The following is a 20,568-nucleotide window of genomic DNA, read 5'->3' as shown; positions in this document are numbered from 1 at the left end:
GACATCTTTCTAGGGTTATATGTGTATGTAACTTCCTGTAGAAAACGTAAGGAAGACCTGTTGAAATATGAGCTAAAAAGTAACTTTAAGAAACGATGGTGTAGGAATGAAGGAAATATATTAATAATGGAAATTGGAGGATAGGGCAGAAGTAAAACACGTGACCAGTTTTAGGTATCCAGATATTGGAATTAATGAATACTTGAAATGTGAACAGAAAATAAGGGGAAGTATAGGAATGGCAAGTTAAGGAAAGTGAAAAGTCTATCTTGTGGATCGTTGAAATAAAAACACTCTTCAAATCTTTCGTAAAGAATATGCATATTACATTGTACACAGCAGAAATAATGCTAAAAGGAACGGACTAAAAACGTGTTATAAAACTAAATATAGAGAAGAATTTTGATAAAATAAAAAAAATAAGTAGAAATTTTGTCCTGCTGATACTTCTTCCAAACTTTCTCACCTAACTAACTAACTCTATGGTCTATGGAACCCGAAGGTTCAATGCTGCGTTCACAAAAGCTCTCCGTTGACTTCTGAGCATAGCCAACTGGGTCCAGTTTCTACTTTGTATTCCTATTTCTGCGAGATCTTTCTTAATATTATCTTCCCATCTGCGCCTAGTCTAATGGTCGTGTTACGATTAAATTTCCAGTTAAAATTTTGAAAACGTTCCTACTTTGTTTCATTTCCCACTTGATTTGCCCACCTGAGCTTCCTAGACCCTAACAATGTTTAATAAATATATAAATTACGTAGTTCCTCATTATGAAGCTCCCGTCATTCCTCATTTCCCGTTTCTATTAGATCCGAATATTCCCCTCAGAATTTTATTCTCAAACATTTTCAGTCTGCGTTTTTCCTTCAGAGTAAGCGACCATGTTTCGCATCCATACAGCACAACATGCATAATTATCGTTTTGTATGATTTAAGTTTTAAATTCCTCGACAGAATTCTCGAAGACAATTCGATTTTGAACTAGATAACAACAGGAATTCCCTGCTTTCAGTCGACATTTAATTTCTTCGTGGAAATCGTTTTGGGCTGTTATGATTGATAATAGATGTTTGAAAGTACCTAATTTGTCTAAAGTATTATTTGATATGTTGACAAATCAATAACTGGTAGTATTACGATCTCTGCGATTTTTTTTTTTTTTTTTTTTTTTTGCATTTACTTCCAAACCCATATAACTGCAACCTTTTAATACCAGTCTGCATTTCTTTTTACTGTTCTCCTATTGTCCCCTATCAGATTTACATCACCGGCATATGCCATAACCTAGTGAATATCATTCATCTCCAGGCCCTCGTTGCTATCTTTGATTTTTCTTATAGCGTTCTCCAGGACAAAGTTGAAGAATAATGGCAACAACGCATATCCTTGTTCCAAGCAATTCTCGGCATGAAAACCGGGATTCATTTAAACACATTCATTCTCGGGATCCAAAATGATTAACATGATATTACATGAATAAGCAAAACGAACCAAAGGAAGTTAATATGAAATTTACTTGAAAAACAAGCCCACCCAAGGAAATTAATACGAAAAATACTTGAAAAACAGATCGAACCAGGAAAATTAACATGAAATTTACCTGGAAAAACAACATAAACCAAAGAAAATTAATATGAAATTTACTTGAAAAACAAGTCCACCCAAAGAAATTAATATGAAATGTACTTTAGAAACGGGTCGGATCAGGAAAATTAGAATGAAATTTACTTGAGGAAACAATACGAACCGAAGAAAATTAATATGTAATTCACTTGAGAAAACAAACCGAATAAAAGGAAATTCATATGAAATTTATTTGTTAAAACAGAACAAAGGAAAGGAAATTAATGTGAAATCTGTTAGAAAAACAGGTCAAAGGAAAGGAAATTAACAAAATTTATTTACGAAACAGGAATAAGCAAAGGAAACCAATGTGAAATTTACTTTGAGAAACAGAACTAATCAAAAGAAATTAATGTAAAATTTACTTGGAAAGACAAATGAACCAGGGGAAATTAATATGAAAGGTGATTTGGAAAACAGGACGAAACACAGGAAAATACTATGAAATTTACGTGGGAAAGCAAACCGAACCAAAGGAAAAATGAAATGAAGTCTTAAGTTTTACGTCCCACGATTATGCCAGTTAGGCTAAAGGAGACGGTGATGAGAGATAAGTGAAATGGTGGAATGAAGAAAGTGGGAGGAAACGGGAGAACTCTGGGAAAACCCACGAGCACGGTGTTTGTCTAGCACAAAGTCCACATGGCGCGAGCTGGGATCGAACCAGGGACCCCAAGCATCGGAGATGAACGCTCTAGCATTGAGCCACCGCTCTCTTCCCGAACCAAAGGAGATGAATATGAAATTTACTTGAAGACACAATCAGAAATGAAGAAAATTAATTTCAAATTTATTTGGAAAAACAAACTAAAGTAAATTTGAAATTCACTTGAAAAGAACTCCGAAACAGGAAAATTAGTATGAAATTTACTTGGAAAAACAGGACGAACCAAAAGAAGCTATAAAATATTAAATTTACTTGTAAAGTCAAATCGAATCAAAGGAAATTAATATGAAATTTATTTCAAAAGACAGGTCAAATCAAGGAAATTAATATGAAACTTCTTTGAGAAAACAAAACAAATCAAAGAAGATTAATTTGAAATTTACTTTTTTTTTTAAAAACTCCAAACAGGGAAATTAGTGTGAAATTTACTTGAGAAAACAGGACGAACTAAAGGAAATTGCCTAATATGAAATTTACTTCTAAAAGCAAACCGAGCCAAAAGGAAATCGAAGTGAAATTTACTTTGAAAAAACAGGACAAAACAAAATAAATAAATAAATAAATAAATATGAAACTTACCTGGAAAAACAGGACAAAGCACACCCACTGGTAATATTTGATCACCTTTTTGTCAGCGTGATCACCCTTGGAATTGATAATCCCTGGATGAGGAACATCCACACCAACAGTTTTGTTAAACGCCGATCGAATGAAGAAAGTGGAATGAATCCAGCAGAACGGGTTGAGTACATCGACTGGGATCTCTCGCGCGTGGATGCAATGAATTGGTTCTCCAACATAGTAACGTGCCGACACGACCAAACAAAAGATCAACAACAATAGTGATGTTGCATGACAATGCAGCCGAAATATTTCTCCTTCAATCTTAACGCGGTTTACTTTGATAAAACGTTTCACGTCTGAAAATAAATGAAGCATCGTGAATAAAATTTCTTAACGTTTGAGGATGTGAATGTGATAAAAATAACGTATGAAGGTCTTGAAATATTATAACTTTTGTTATTAATTTTCCCGCTCATTCTCTCAAATTTTACCAATTTGAAATGTTGAATTTTCCCGCCCACTCTCTCGAACTTCACCAATCAGAAGTGTTGTATTTTCCCGCCCTTCTATTCCCAAATATGTATGTGGTGCACGATAGCAAATATTATTGTCGGAAAAAATATTACGATAACTACGTGTTGGTTTTAGTGATAACTACGTGTTGGTCTAACCAGTATCAATGTGAGTAAATTGACATTCGTAATTTATCAACGACGGTAATATAACTTCCCGCCAAACATATGAGCTTAGAGAAATATGGGATGGAGGTAAATAAAAATACAAGGCGCTTTTTTAAAAAAAAAACATACGATAAAATTCAATTCAGGGTAGAATCTTCAGACACCAATCTATCCCTAAGTTGAAAGAAAGGTTCATACTCCCCTTTCATCCGATTTGAACGAATTAGTATGTGCGTTAAAACGAAAAATCTCATATGAGACTTTTTTTAGCAGACAACATAATGTAGATATTTTTCAAACGCTGTATTCCGCAATTGGAAACAATTTTTTCTGTTTTAAAGATTTATTTTCATCTCCGTTGTCCAAGTAACACATTTCCCGTTTAATGAAGGCAATTTAATAAATTTTTCACTCCCTAAATTCATAGGCCCGTAAAATATTTCGGTTTAAGATAAATTTCTGGTTAATAATAGGTTCATTATAAGTAGATTTCTTTACTGTAGAATATAAATATACGATATTATTAGAAAGCTAGATGCATGTAGTATTCGCCAAATTAAGAATAATTGCGACGGGTGTTCAATAAAGAAAAGCTATTTAATTATTAAAGAAGTGAGTTCGCTACAACGAGTAACGAAAATATCTCCCAACATAATATTACTTAACAAAATGATACATATTAGAAGAAATGGGTACAGGGTACAACTTCAACACACAGAAAATATCGAAATGCCCACAGAATTGGTCATAATTCCTACACTAATGAACAACCCCTTTCTCTTCCCCACTCACACATACACATACACAACAGTCATAACCCATATATCCATGACACACTCATACAGAAAATGTCAAATCGACGCAGAAGACCCGGGTTCGATTCCCGGTAGGACTTCATACGGTTCAATACGCCACGTTAAGCAGTAGGTCTGCGTCTTATAAATAGCGTCGGCATGAAAGAGACGCTAAAATCTTACTCAATGAACCATAACCAGAAAATTTCAAAACTTCTCAGAATTTTTTTTTTTTTTAATAGAACTATACCTGCAAAAAATGGTCATAGAACCCTATATTTTAAAGCCTCAACGTAACAATGTTCCCATAATCCCCAAATAAGCAAAATGTCATCAGAAATTTAAACAAAAACTCTCACAAGCATAGACAAAATTTCCACACACGAGATGGTTATTATAATCTTTGCATGTCTCTTTTTTAGTTTATTTTTTCCTATATTTCACATGAGAATTTACGCTTATTTATATTGTTTTGTGTACTTGAGTGAGATTTACCGATCAGCATACTGTATGTACGTCTCGTCTTTGGACATTTCTTTTGTTAAATGTTTAAATGATAATGTAGAATTATGCAAATTAGTCAGTGGTGTATTTATGATTTTGTTTCGGGGGACCTTTGCTTGAAAATGTGAAAATTCTGCAAGATATTTCAAGTACTTTACTATAGTAAATAAGATTTCGGGTAAGATTAAGCCCGGAAGCCCCCCCTAAATACGCCACTGAAATTAGTGTTCAAAAAATTGAACATATTTTGAAAGTAGAATGTTCTCAAATATTGATCGAAGCTTCACAACAGTTGTTTATTGGTGTTGGGTCTTCACATTAATAAAATACAAGTAGAATACTGTTCTTCCACGCAGAGAATACGTTTCATTTCGGACATACAGGGAGTGAATTTGGATTTAAACAGCATCGGAAGTGTCACTGTTCATCTCAGCGACCCCAAAAACTATGGATTCCACACTAATATCGGTCACTTTCGATCATTTTATATCTCTCCCCCCTCCCCCAATTTGCGAGGCTGAATTTGGGTTTAAATGGCATCGAAAGTATCACTGTTCATCTCAGTGACACCGGAAATTGTGGATTCGACACTAATAGCGGTTATTTTCAAGCAATTTCAAATATGCCCCTCCTCTAAGTTGCACCGTTAAAGTAAAATAATGAAAACACTCCCAGGCCCTAACTTCATCTATGTTGACAATTTGATCAAGATCTGTTGGGTGGTTCAAGAGTTCTTACGTCACAAACATGGTGGCATTCATTTTTATATACAGGATGTTTCAAAACAACACCGACAACGTTTGGGAGGTGATTCCTGACACCAAGATAAGACGAGAAGTATACACCAATCTGGGTGCAAAATGCTTCCTTTCGGAGTTAGAGGATGCCAAAAACATGAGAAAATGAACTTGAAAGGTCCATAGCTCCAAAACTTTGCGACCTACCGTAGTCGGGTCAACACTTCACGTAGGAACTAATATGTGTCCTATCCAAAAATACATGTTTCAGAATCCTAAGGTACACTACACACACAACAATTTTTATAGAGGGAGGTTGGCTACGGGCATATAATTTGGAGTACTAATCAAGTACCTCTATAAAAATTGTTGCGGAGATACCGCAGGATTCTGAAACTTAGATATTTGGATAGCACATATATTAGTTTCTAAGTGAAATCTTGACCCGACTACGGTAGGTCCCATAGTTTTGGAGCTATGGAGCTTTAAAGTTCATTTTCTTATGTTCTCGGTAGCCTATAACTCCGAAAGGAAGCATTTGTACACTTAGGTTGATCTATACTTTTTTGTCTTATCTTGGTGTCAAGAATCACCTCCCAAACGTTGTCAGTGTTGTTTTGAAACATCCTGTATATAGATATCATTACGCGTGGTAACGGTTTTGTTTGTCACAGCTACGATTGATAACTGTCTTTAGTTTCATTTCAGATCCTTTAGAATTGCTGAAGATTAAACGTTTTGAAGTATGTACACTCATGTCCAAAATGATTGTCTCGCATATCTATAACTGTCTTCTAGTAATATAATTTGATAATGATTTTGCAGGGTATTTTAATACTGTTACTATGTGTATAATTGGGAAATGTATGTTTGTGGTAAACTTCATAGGAAAAGAATAATAAACAGGAAAATTATAATGAGTAAAATAAAATGTTGCTAAATGGTCATAAAAGTTTTATTTTCGTTTTATTGTTCTTATTTACTGCTCTTTTGTCATGAAATTTGCCATGTACGTGTCTTTGCCGATTATACACATAAGAAATATCGGTCGAATTCACTATCAAATTATATTCATATAACAACATATTTATAGACATGTGACAATAATTTTGGACATGAGTGTACATTTTAGTAAGCATTACAGGACGTAGAACCAACTAGGTCAGACACCGTTCTTTCTGTTCTTGACATCTTAATTCTGTAAACTTCAGTTAGAAGACGTAAAAGTGGAATTTCAGTAAACGTGTTTCCGGAACTGTAATACCACTGCTATCAAGAAAGGTACAACGGGTGTTTTGTTACTTCACTAGGTCTCTCTCCCACCAGGAAGTTAATATTACGTATTATTTCGTCATCTTGTAAACAGAAAGGAAGGTGGGAAAGCGGCTTATAATGTTTGTATTTCCTATTTGCCTCGGTGTCTTTATTCGTGTCTGGTATTGCTTGATAATTTCGACTCAGATGACAAGGGTTAATTTCGTAATACTAACTCCCGTGAGCAAGCTTCTGCTTTCTTCAAACCAAAAAAGGATTTGTTTTGTTTGTTTCCACGTAAGCAACAGTCGCTCCCTGTTTGTTTCTTCGAATAAATCGATATGATTTCCTTCTCAAACTGAAGGTGTTGCATTATTCCTGCCGTCTCCTAAGCATCAGTAATGTCTTTTCCCAGTCACTTTATCACGGAGTATATATGGCGTATTTAGGGGGACTATCGGGCATAAGCCCCCCCCTCCGAAATAAATTTGTTAGTTCTTCGAATTCCACGTACAACAATAATCATTCTTACATTTCTAAGAATTTCATTGACTTTCTATTTTGTTATGCTCTTTGTTCAGAAATAATACGGTATCTGTCAAATTTCATTCCAAGGAAGAACTTAGTTCTTCTTTTTTTTCTTTCTTTCTTTCGCCCATTCTACTCTTCTGTTTCTTTTTCTTAGTTGTTACTTTCTTCCGTTTTTCCTCCTATCATATTTTCGACCGTTGTTAGTTGTGATTCAAGTCAGCCGTCGTCTAGTAACACCAAAACTAAGAGGAGCTGATACGGCACACTAGTGTTGCACACTAACTTGTACGGATATCAACATAACGGGACTTTAGTTATTGTAGGAAAGGAATATTTACATCGTTTAGTTATAAAGAAAGGTAAAAGTTTGAATTTAAAAAAAAATCAAAAGATGGTGGGAGGGAAATTAACTAGGTCAAGAGGATGCTTCCTTTTTTTTCTATGGATAAAACAAAAGGATAGATTCACTGCTAAATTTTTGTATCATATAACATAAGATTCATCAGTCTGCAAATCTTACCATTAAACCTACAATCAGTATATTTCAGCTTCAACTTGTCTCAACATTTTCTTTCAGGTAAAAACGTACACATACTGAGAAAAATCCGTTCTCTGGACAGCGGTATATTGTACAAATATACGGAATCCTCTTGCTTACTACAGAAATCAGTATGGAGTATACGTTATTCATATGCTACATACGCACTACCCTTAGATGTTACATCACGCCGTTGCAGGATGTCTAACATCTAACAGTTTTCCGTATTATCATATGCATATACTTTTTGTTACATTCTTCTGCTGTATGTTATATACATCCATTTGTATGTGAGGTCCTGAGTGCCTATATTGTTTCATACGGAAAGTACGTATAAATGGAACACTTAAACGGAAAGTATTATAGAACATGCGTTTTCAGTTATACGTTTGCTGTACGTTAAGTCCAAAAACTACAGGAATTACGCATGTAACCTACCTTTTTAAGTACGCCACCTACATTTTTTTTCTCAGTGCAGATAAAACTGAATATTTCCATTTTAAAAAAAAATGAAATCAGTTAAGTTGAAATGAGATTAGAAGTATTCAACGAGTGTTTGGAGGAGCGTCATTTCAGATTTGTCTGGGGCGGGGGGCAAGATCCCCCACCGACATACGAGTTTTACGTTTTTTTCCTACTATATTAGTAGGCAATCGATTAAAATATATTTAATTCTGATACTCAGGTGGGCAATGCTCCCTGCTTCCAAGTATTGTGCATAGCCCCCTCCCCCCGAAACAAAATCCTAAATACGCCACTATGCAGTATATGTGGATATTTATTTCTCCTCATGCACTCTTTAAATACAAACTATCTGAAACACTCGGCGTTGTATTGAAATAATAGGTTTATACAATAAATTAGAACCCCCTTTCCCTGTTTACGACGCGTGTTTATATCAATGTTTATATCAACGGACAAAACTTATTTCAACTGAAGTACTAACTCTGTTCAAAAATGCATTTTTGGACCAGGTAGCGGTTATTCTATGCAGAAAATTAAAATAAATATATTTTTCTTGCTCCCTCATTACATTCCTTAAAAGCGAAATTTTCAAAAAACACTGGAGCATTGGCGAAGGCATAGAGGGAACAAGCAACTCAATAATGAAAACTGTTCTCGCTATCTAGTACTTTCTTTTACTGTCTACAGGAGTGGTTCTCAACCGATGTGTCGCGATACACTGGTGTGTCACATAGTCCCCTAAGGTGTGTCGCGAAATTTTAAAAATTTAAAAAATCATGAAGAATTTAATAATAATTAGTTAAAATTGAGACAGACTATAGCAATCAACACCTCCAGCGGTAGCAATAATGCTTAGTACTATATAAAATCATTATAAAAACTAATTGGTTTAATTATTATAATAGTTATTATTATTATTATTATTATTATTATTATTATTATTATTATTATTATTATTATTATTATTATTATTATTATTTATAATAAAAATATCAGACATGTGTGTCGTTAGTCTAAAAAGGTTGTGAACCACTGACAAATACTGAAACCGGAAATAGTAGTAGGTTTGTACCTCTTCCTGTTCTAATACAAGAATACGAGCTAGCATAAGACAGGAGCACAGGGTCTCAATAGTTGAGAGCTTATCTCTGGTTACTGGGGTCCCTGGTTCGCTCCCCGGCTAAGGACATCATTGTATCCGTTGATTTTCTTGGGGTTCTCCCCTTTTCTCCCACATTATCATTCCACCAATTCTTTTACCATCATTCACTTGCCTTAATCATTGTTTTCCTTAGCCTAAAAGGCATAATCGTGGGACGTTAAACTGAAATATTTTATTCCGGTGTACACTGAACGCGCCATATCTCACTTAGTAAATAACGTAACTATCCCCATCTAATAAACAGAATGTTACATATGCTGCAAGATATTGTTGTGTCCTGCGTGTAGTCATAAGGAAGTGTAAACATTCACATTGAATGGTATTGAACCACTTCAGTAGTTCTATTTTCTGCTTACAAATTTAAGTTAAAATTCGCATATTATATCCCAGCCTATTCTGGTGTATTTCAATAGGTGACTTCAACTTTCGCCTTTTCAAGATTCGCCTAATAACCTCAGGCAATGGAATTTACAGATGTTAAATCAAGAGAAAGTGTAGGCGAATCTTGAAGTCAAGATTCGCCTTTCAAGATTTGCCCAATGCGAAATTATGTTGGTAGTACTGACAAGCAATGACACAAAAGTTTGTAGTTTCTAACTTTAATTAGTTAATATATATTTTTTAAATTTAATTTCTTTCATTTCATATATAATACATCTCTGTAGGTTAGGTAAATACATAGTTACAAATGCTAAAATAGCCTTGTGTCGCTTAATTTTGTATCAGTTTCCTTCAAGCATATCTTTTATTTATTTTTTTTAACTCTTTCATAAAGAAGGAAATTATTTCATCAACCAGCCAAAATGTTTAAATTCAGAAAATACAGGAGGAAACTCGGATGATGTAATAGTGTTTTTTCATTAATTTTCATGAAGCAACACGACTTTGTTTCAGAAAGGAAAGAAAACTAGCAGAAACTACCCAAAAGATAGAGTTATTGCAACAGGTTGTGAGTTTATTCTACATATCAACTTCGAATTCTGAAGAACTAGTAAAAATGGGATAACATTTCCAATTACACTTTTGGGGCCGCGGTGGCTCAGTGGTAGAGCGTTCACCTCTGGTGCTTGGGATCCCGGGTTCGATCCCCGTCAAGTGAACTTTGTGGTGGACAAACACTGTGTGCGTGGGTTTTTTCGGGGTTCTCCCGTTTCCTCCCACTTTATTCATTCCACCATTTCATTCATTACTCATCATCACCGTCTCCTTTAGCCTAACCGGCATAACCGTAGGACGTAAAACTCAAAAATTTCATTTCATTTCAAATTACACTTTTATGTATCGCATGATTGTGACGCATTCACATACAGAAGACTTATTTCACACCAGTCACTCATCCCTCACTTTTACGCATAAGAGCAAATGCGAACGGACGACACGTATTGAAGGTGTAGTATCAAAAGCAAACTCGACTGGGGGAAGATATTCCAGCAATTAATTGTGGATCAGAGGAGAAAATGAAGAATGCTACCCAATTACTTGTTTGGACATACCAGTGTCAAACTCTTTTCTGGTGTATTGCAAATGTAAAGCTCTTATGTACTTAGTTCAACTGTTCATGTTCGAGATTATTTTGCTCAGACATGTGCATTAATTGTAAAGAAATCACATTTTGGGAATCAAAAATATTTTGTTAAAAGTTCCAAAACTAGAATTGAACCTAAGTTAAGAAATCAAGGAAAATATGATCTTGTACAGACAGTAGCGGCCAAATTGGATATAGTAGCCATATTGGATAAAGCTCAAAAAGAATATTCAAGGACTTTTAGGATATTACTATACTTGATGAAAGGAAATTATCCTGCAAGTTTCATTAAGTTACTAATTTTTGATGAGTTTGTCAATTTTTCCCCCGTAAATACTGGACTATTTAATAAGAGCACAAAAATAGTTTCAAGAGGAAATGTTAACTATTAGTGAAGTGCAGGACTACTAACATATGCGAGCTAAAGCATTTTTTTTTTTTTTAGAAGAGTTCAACTTTCGCCTAATAAGAAAACTAACTCTGTGTCATCGCTTTGATTGACGTTTGCATAGCTAGGAGATATTAGGCGAATCTTGAATAGTCGAAACTTCAAGCTCCGATTTCAATATTAGAGTATTCTGACTAATATACAACATTTATGTATGTCTATAGAGTAATGTCGGAAGCGAAAGAGAATTCTTTTCCACGATAAACGACTTGAAGAAAAAAAAAATAGATCACATAATGACGTCATGATTGAGGATGAATCTTCTTCGTGCACCGTGGCGACTGGTGCAGGTGCCAAGCAATAAAAAGATACAGTATATGTGGTGTGTGTGTGTGTGTGTCTGTGTGTGTCTGTATGTGTGACATGAGCATGTGTTGGTCTGTGTGTTTTTGTCTCTCTTACGTGTGAATCAGTAACCAGCACGTGGCCTATTGGAATATACATATAAATATCAAAGCACTTCACACACACACTTCATATATATATATATATATATATATATATATATATATATATATATATATATATATATATATATATATATATATATATGAAGAGTGAGAAATTACAAAGGCTAATTTGGCTGTCCTATATAAATTGTCTCTTTGGAAGGTGCCTATTTTTACATCAGACGTACTATGCATGTATCGAGTACAGAGACAAGATAATCGGTATCCTTGCTTATTTGGTACATTGGTACACTTGACATTTTTTGAATTAAGATAAAGGAACCCTGAAACTGCGGGCAGAGATTATTTTCTGAGCACACCCCGCACAAGATAGTCTCAAGTGAATTCTCTCAAGTGAATTCCGTGATGGATGTGAGCGCAATACTTAACTAAGATGTTGTAATAGTTCTGGATTTTTTTTTTTTTTTTTTTTTACTCTCTTGCTTTGTGCTATTGGTGATGCAATATATACAGTATATTTTGAAGTGTTGCTTATCCTAGCGGAATTTCCGGTAAATACCATACGCCTCCATCTGTCTGGGTATTGCATCTGATTTCTTTCTGTCTGACATAGAAGTCTATGGTTATTTATAATACAACATAAGGGCAATGGGTGTTGAAAATAGTTGACACTAAGAATAGGGTTGCTACACAAGCACTTAAACAGAAAATGTTTAAACGGCCTTTTCTAGTAAGATAGTGAAATCGGCCCTTGATCCAAATTGGGTGGGTATTGACACAAAATGTTAGTTTTGACCTAAAACCAACCAAAAAAGTTTCGATCCCCTACCCCAACCCCTTACTGAATTATTCTATCGTACATGTTCAAAACTAAATATTTTTGTAATTCTGGTAGGGGTGGTCCAAATAGATTGAAAGTTTTATAGATTGTAGATATTATGTGGGTGTAAATGTAACTTTTTTCCCAAAAAATCGATGCTTGTTTCCTTGGTTTTTTGTGTGTTGATTTTTTTTTAAAAAAAAAATGTAAAAAAAATTGAGAGAGACACGTCGCTGATTTTTTGTTCAAAATGTTGTAATACCCTTAGGTACAATTTATATTTTTTTCAGGGTCTGAAAGTGATAGCAACATTGTAAAAAATAAAACAAAAAACTATTTTCATAGTTTTTTGACCATTTTAGGATTCTAGAATAAGCCAAAACTTCGAACATTTCTTTTCCAGGGTTTACGATATTCCTTATTCTTTCGTCACTAATTTATTTAAAATAGGCTCTAAAGTTGAGAATATTCCAATCCACGAACACAGTGACGCAGATTGAATGAATTATCACAATTTATATGGTGTTTGGTTTTTTATTTGCTCTCATTATCAGAGAATATTTCTGTGTACCTTATTGCTGTGTATGTTAAAATAAATCAATATGTATAATAGATAAGTTTACTCAAATATAACATGTTATATGTATATAAAATTAAAATACATTCATGTAACTATATTCTAAATATCGTTTTATCTTGTTTTTCTCTTAAATTAAATGTGTTTTTCTTTCTGTTTTTGAACTCTTAAACTGTATTTTTGTACATTAAAACTTTAATTTTGTGATTCTTGAAGTTGCAAGATTCAATTGCATCGAAAATTGCGTATTGGAAAAACACAACTGCAATTGTGTATAAAATATATTTCAAATTGATCTTTTGTAAAAGAAGTATTACCATAAATAACAGACAAACGTGGGGGGAAATTACGAAACAAGGTTTGGTATCCAAAAATATGCCACAAGGAGTTTTAAAGTACTCTTTTTAAATATTAAGTTGGATTCAAAATTTTGACACTGAGGGTCCTAAAATGTTCAAAAACGGTGAAAAAACAAGTTTTTTATTTTAAATGTTTTGACAATGTTGCCATCACTTTCAGACACTGAAAAAGATATATATGTTGCATCGAAGGGTATTATATCATTTGGGACAAAAAAAAACAGCGAAGTCCGCCTCAGTGGAGGATCGTCCGCTTTTGGTAGGAAGAACCCCTGGATCGACTTCAGACAATGTGAGTTTGTTTCGAAGCTTTTCCCTTTTTCTCCCAGATTTTATCAACTCCATTGTAATCATGCACTTTTACTAATTATTCGTCTTCTTCTTTAGCCTACAGGGCAAAAGTGAGTGAAACGTAAAATTGCATTTTTTTTATTATTATTTTACCCAAGAAGTTGGAAAGTGTGCTTTATATTCATATGATTAATATGATTCACGTGATTGATCTTCGTTTCGATTGATTGCTTATTGGTTGGCACTTACGTCCTTTGTTAACATATAGGAGATACATTAAAAATCGTTTCTGAACAATGCAGTAAGTTCGATGGAATCGAATCCCGGACATCGTCGACCGGAGACACGCTCTCTAGCTAGTAGACTGTGAGCAACAACATCGATCCACATGTCAATCGATTCCCGTCAAGATATAAGTCGTTCCTCATATAACTTATGCATCGATATCTTTAAAAAAAATATTAAAACTGAATTTTAAAAAAGTAACATTGTTACTAAATCTTTTGTGTTTATTTCTTATATTATACATGTATATACTTAATTTTTTTTGTAATTATATAAAACAAACTAACATCGTGTAAAAAATATATGTCATAGGAAAATTACTGGAGAAAACATGGTAATATGGCGAAGACGTGGCTTCGTATTCTCTTATACGATCTGGTTATGTTATGATAAATAGGAGGCAGGTGGAGATGTTGACGTCAGGATACGTAAATCAATTTGTTTTCAGACTTGGGAAATGAAACAGTGCTAGAAAATAAATGTAGAAAAAAAAAAAACACTGTATAATTGTAGGTTTATATTTTCCTTTTCCCATGGCTTTTACTGATTCAATAACAAATAAGCCACGCCCGGTAAATAGAACTCGACTCATATGGTTGTTTTTCGAATCATAAATCATAAAGTAAGCAGCGCTCCCAATGTTATTAATCTACCCAGGCATGCTTACTTATCTCTTAACGCTACATACAGTACTACGATTGGTTTATCGTATCAAAGTTGCAATCAGCCAATCAAATTTTGTACTGCCACATGGACTGTAGGGGGTCATTGAATACCTGGAAGATTTTTCTACCTGTTGCAATACAATGATAAGAAACACGACAGACAGAATCAATGATAGTTCAGCTATATATTCGACCTTGTACCGTTGCAATGTATTGCAGTCTTATCTCTCCGCAGTGGCGTAGCCGTTAAGGCATCTGCCGCACCGAATAGTCCCGGGTTGATGACTGGTGGCGGAAGAAATTACTTCTTGTTCCACCTTCATCCAAATGCTGCCCGGGATTCATCCAGTCTCTGTAGTTGATTGGTTCGTTGAGTTACAGCTTAATGTAGTCTACTTTTTCAGTATTGAGAATATTTGAGACGTGGACCGAGCTTAAAGTGGAATTCGAACTTCATGAACTCGTACCAGACATAGAATCTGGGTTTCCCGCGGGAATTTTTACAGCTCCCAGGCTCCGTAAAGTAAGTACCTGCGAAAACCTGAGGAGCAACTATTGGAATAAAATTACAAGGTAGTAAGTGTGTGAATTATATTGTAATAGAACCTTAGAAGGTTAAGCAGTTATGTTTAGTCTGTCATGTTGATGAATAAACTGCAGTACATGTTGTCCAAGTTGAGGAAAGTATTGAGTTTTTGTGTTATGGGATGTTAAAAGCAGGAATTATATGTTATGAAGATTTTATAAGGGACATAAGGGCATCAAAAGAGGATGAGAATCCCCGCATGACATGAGGGATTCCCATACATGCTTGGCTATATCTTTGAGTTTAACGTCCCACGATTATGCTTGTTATGCAAGGGGAGACGGATGATTAAGGCAAGTGAATGATAATGGAATAATTAGTGAAATGCAAATGTGGGAGGAAATGGGAGTCCACCAAGAAAATTCACGGACACGGTATTGTCCAATAGAAACTTACTTGGTCAGAGTTCGAATCAGGAACCCCACCCATCAAAGGTAAGCAGTGTACCACTGAGCCACAGTGTCCCTCCCTATGCTTCCATGTAACCCTGGGTCCTAATTGATGAAAATTAAGCGTTGGTAGCACTAAACGCGGAATGTTTTGGCAGGAAGTCGATATCGCAACTAGACGCAAGATAGAGGGACATTTTGAGCGAAGTGTGCGTCGTTGCAAAACAACCTGGAAACAGGACGAAAATTTAACAATTTTTGGACATGCACATACAAAATGTACTTTTCAATTATAGATTATGTGAAAACAAATTTATTCGAATTCTGTAAAAATCATGGCGTATGTTTTCATTTGAAATACAGACTTGCGTTATTGGTTACGGTTCAAATCAGACACGGAATAGCAGCTAAAAGAGGTAAATTCGAAGTTTTGATATGTATTAAATATAATGAGAAAATAATTTTCCTCGGTAACTTTCACTAAAATAATTTAATTTTGATACAATACGGCATACGTTTTCTTTCAGGTTCTTAAATTCTTCCAGTACGGGCACGGTGGCTTAGTGGCAGGGCACTTACCTTTGGTACATGTGGCCCCTGGTTCGATCCCCGGCTGAGTAAGTTTGTTGAGGACTACATAGTGCTTGTGATTTTTCTCGGGGTATTCTCGTTTCCTTGCACGTTCTCATTCCACCACTTTTTTTCAACATCATTCATTTGCTTTAATCATTGTCTCCCTTAGCCTGACAGGGATAATCGTGAGACGTTAAACTCAAAGAATTGATGGGGCCGCGGTGGGTCAGTGTAGAGCGTTCACCTCTGGTGTTTGGGGTCCCGAGTTCAAACCCTGCTCCCGCCAAGTGAACTTTCTGGTGGACAAACACCGTGCGCGTGGGTTTTCTCGGGGTTCTCCCGTTTCTTCCCACTTTTTTCATTCCACCATTTTCATTCATCTCTTATCATCACCGTCTCCTTTAGCCTAACCGGCATAACCGTGGGACGTAAAACTCAAAAATTTCATTTTTTTCATTTAAAAGATTTGATTTCATTTTAACTTTTTCCAACCGCTTAGAGTTTAGGTTTTTCAGGAACGAAAGGGTAAACATCCCCTCTAGCCACGAGGTCCTTTCTTGGCTAAGAGGTTAGCGTACGCGCCTTTCGCGTGGAAGATCCGGGATCGATTCAAGACGGGAGCTCATGTGGTTCGGATTCCACGTTAATAATCAGTAGGTCCATGTCTCATATAGCTTCCCTGCCGAAAGGGACGTTAAACTCAAAATGAACTCAACTCATAACCCTCCCCGCCTAGCCAGTAGAAATACATACAAAATTTAAAGAAGAAATTTAATTGTCAATTTGATTTTCTAGTAGCGTAAGGTTTATTTCGTTTGAAGGTTCCGTATGATCTCCTCATTCCATGAGGTTAAATTACTGAAAAATAAAGGGGAGGATTTGCCTCCCTCCACCTGAGAAAAATGTGCTCCAAGATTATTTTCGTTTAAAAAAAGCATTCCCATTTTTTTGGAAGCGAGATGTATTTTTGCGAGATTTCCCAATGATCTCAACTACTTTAGTATATAATCAATCGATAACAAGGGACTGAGTTTAACGCTTATCCCCACCCCTCTGTAACTTAACAAATAGATCATCTATAGATTTCTTTTTTACATAATATGCTGCATAATATGTTCTACAAGACTTTCGTATGACCCTCATTACATACTAAGGATGATTCCATACCCGGACCAAGTACCTGGATAAAACCTACATACATATCGTCTGAAAGCTCTTGTCATGAGTAATACGAAACCGTTTACAAATCACGGGCAAACCCGCAACTTGACCCTATAAGGGTCCAGTTTGTTTGTGTTTGTGACCCTATCTATTGCATATTCGACAGAAGTAAAAATGAATGTTACGATGCATCAGGCGTAAGCGCCTGAGCCTATCATGCTCCTTTTTTAGCACATTGCTAGAACATGACTCAAGCAAATGTTTGATAATACCGCTTTGCACCCAGAAATACCGATCAAATCAACGGTATTCGTTCTATTATACTTAATTACGAAAGTTGACTCTACGCTAGTAATCAACGGTATTTGTCCTGTTATAATTGATTACGAAAGTTGACTCTACGCTAGTAATCAACGGTATTCGTCCTGATAAACTTTATTACGAAAATTAACTCTACGCTAGTAATCAACGGTATTTGTCCTGATATACTTGATTACGAAACGGGGCGCGGTGGCTCAGTGATAGAGCGTTCACCTCCGGAGCTTGGGGTCCCTGGTTCGATCCCACCTCGTGCCGTGTGGACTTTGTGGTGGACAAACATCGCGCTTGTGGGTTTTCCCGGGGTTCTCCTTTTTCCTTCCACTTTCTTCTTTCCACCATTTTACTCATGTCTCATTATCACCGTCTCCTTTAGCCCAACCAGCATAACCGTGGGACGTTAAACTTAGAGATTTCATTTCATTTGATTACGAAAGTTGACTCTACGTTAGTAATCAACGGTATTCGTCCTGTCATAATTGATTACGAAAGTTGACTCTACGCAAGTAATCAACAGTATTCGTGCTGTTATAATTGATCACGAAAGTTGACGCTACGCCAGTAATGAACGGTATCCGTCCTGTTTACTGTTGTAAAGACCCGGGAAAAAAACGGAAATTTTGGGTAAAAAACCAGTTTTTTATCGTTTTTTCCCGAGCTTGGAAAAAAACGGAACTATTGGGAAAATTTGAAATTTTCGAATATTTTACTACATTATGCTTTTAAAATGAGAACTATTTATTTTTACTGGTTTACAGTATACAGTATACAGTTTATTTACTAGATCATTGAGTAGTTATGTTTCTTCTATTAGAATAGGCAAATTTTGTGGCAACAAATATATTTGTACCACCCTTTTAACGTTAGCACCGTGATAGTATGGAGTTATGACTACAAAAGATCCTAAAATATAATCCTAGTTAGATTAATTAACATAGACGCATTTAAATTATCTTAAGTAAACTTATAAAGTTACCGTTTTATGGCAGTAAAGTGTTAAATAACAGGGCCAGAATCGTTTTAGTTAATAAGAGTATGTTAAAATCAAATATAGTATATATTTTATGGAGATACGTATTGTCCTTGTGCTGTGTTCCGGAAATTTTGAATCCATTACAAAAAAATCTTTTGTTCGGAAATATTGGCAAAACCCGGAAAATATAATTTGAGAACTATTTCTTTGCCTGATACTAATCTTATTTGCTGTAAGGTGTCTCCAGCATATATACAACGTATTTCGCTAGCAGGAAAAATACTTAAAGCAACAGCTTTTAATTTTACTTTTTAGTTTTCTGATTTCTGGCAAAAATTCCTCTTTATTATTTGTATATTTTTCGAACAACTCAAAAAGAGAGATTATCTTATTTACATATACACATATACACCGCACAAGTGCGTAAGTTTGAGCAGCGACAAATATATTAAGGAATTTAACATGTGAATTTTCCGTTCGTTATTACTAAAGACTAAAAGAATACCAGTTCTTCGCACGGGGTGAATACTTTCATTTTGGGTATAAAGGGCATAAACTGTCACCAATTAACTTACGGACCCCAAAAGCTATGAATTCGACACTAGTATCAGTTATTTTTTATTTACTTTTACATGTCACTTTCCCCCTTTAGGAGCAACTAATGGCGGCGGAATTTGGATTTAAACGGCATTGAAAATGTCACTGTTCATCTGAGCCACACCGAAAACTATGGATTCGACACTAATATCGGCCATTTTCGATCATTCTTATATATCTACCACTCCTCCTTCCCCCAAGTTGCGGCACTGAATTTGGATTTAAAGAGCATCGGAAATGTTAAATGTTCATCTCAGGACCCCAAAAACCATGGAGTGGTCACCAAAATTGGTCAGTTTTGATCATTTATTTAATATATTTTCCCTCTCCCCCACCTCCAAGTTACGAGGATGAATTTTGATTTAAACGGCATCGGAAGTGGTACTATTCATTTCAGCGACCCAAAAAAATATGAATTCGACACTAATATCGGTCATTTTTGATCATATTTATATATCTCCCCGCTCCCAAGTTGCGTGGATAAATTTGGATTTAAACAGAATAGGAAATGTCACTGTTCATCTCAGCGATCCCGGAAACTATGGATTTGACACTTATATAGGCCATTTTTATATATCTAATTTTTCAGTCATTTTATATACCTCTTCCTATCCAAGTTGCGGGCTTGCATTTGGATTTAAGCAGCATCGGAAGTGTTACTGCTCATCACAGCAACCCCAAAAACTGTGAATTCGACACTACTATTGGTAATTTTCGATCATTTGTATATCTACCTTCTCCCCTGCCCCTAGGTCACGACTCTGAATTTGGATTTAAACGGCATTAGAAGTGTCAGTGTTCATCTCAGCGACCCTGAAAACTATGGATTCGACACTGATATCGGCTATTTTCAATCATTTTTATATATCTGTTCTTTCCCCTCCCCTAAGTTGCGGACCTGAATTTTTATTTAAACAGCATCGGAAATTTCACTGTTCATGTCAGCAACTCCGAAAACCATGAGTTTGACACTAAGATCGGTAATTTTCAATATATATCCACACTTCCTTCCTCCAAGTTGCACTTTTAAAGTGAAATGGTAAAATCCATCCCAGGTCCGGACCTCATCTA

General features: G+C 35.3%; 1 protein-coding gene across 2 annotated transcripts in view; it reads right to left on the bottom strand.

Moving 5' to 3' along the window:
• shakB (Innexin family member shaking B) overlaps positions 1–20,568 on the bottom strand; it is a 168,615-nt gene that overhangs the window by 125,489 nt on the left and 22,558 nt on the right. The window contains exon 1 of one of the 2 annotated variants that reach the window (XM_081764294.1): positions 2,871–3,245. The exons of the other annotated variant lie outside the window; for it this stretch is intronic. Within the exon in view, the coding sequence (XP_081620420.1) occupies positions 2,871–3,230 (360 nt within the window). The 5' untranslated portion in view covers positions 3,231–3,245. Of the gene's footprint in view, positions 1–2,870; positions 3,246–20,568 lie in introns of those variants that run through there. 2 annotated transcript variants of the gene reach the window in all.

The sequence above is a fragment of the Thermobia domestica genome, chromosome 7 (genome assembly GCF_964235325.1).
Source record: "Thermobia domestica chromosome 7, izTheDome1.hap1.1, whole genome shotgun sequence".
Taxonomy (NCBI): domain Eukaryota; kingdom Metazoa; phylum Arthropoda; class Insecta; order Zygentoma; family Lepismatidae; genus Thermobia; species Thermobia domestica.
Note: the sequence above shows the minus strand (reverse complement) of the source record. Positions and strands in the feature narration are given on the sequence as shown.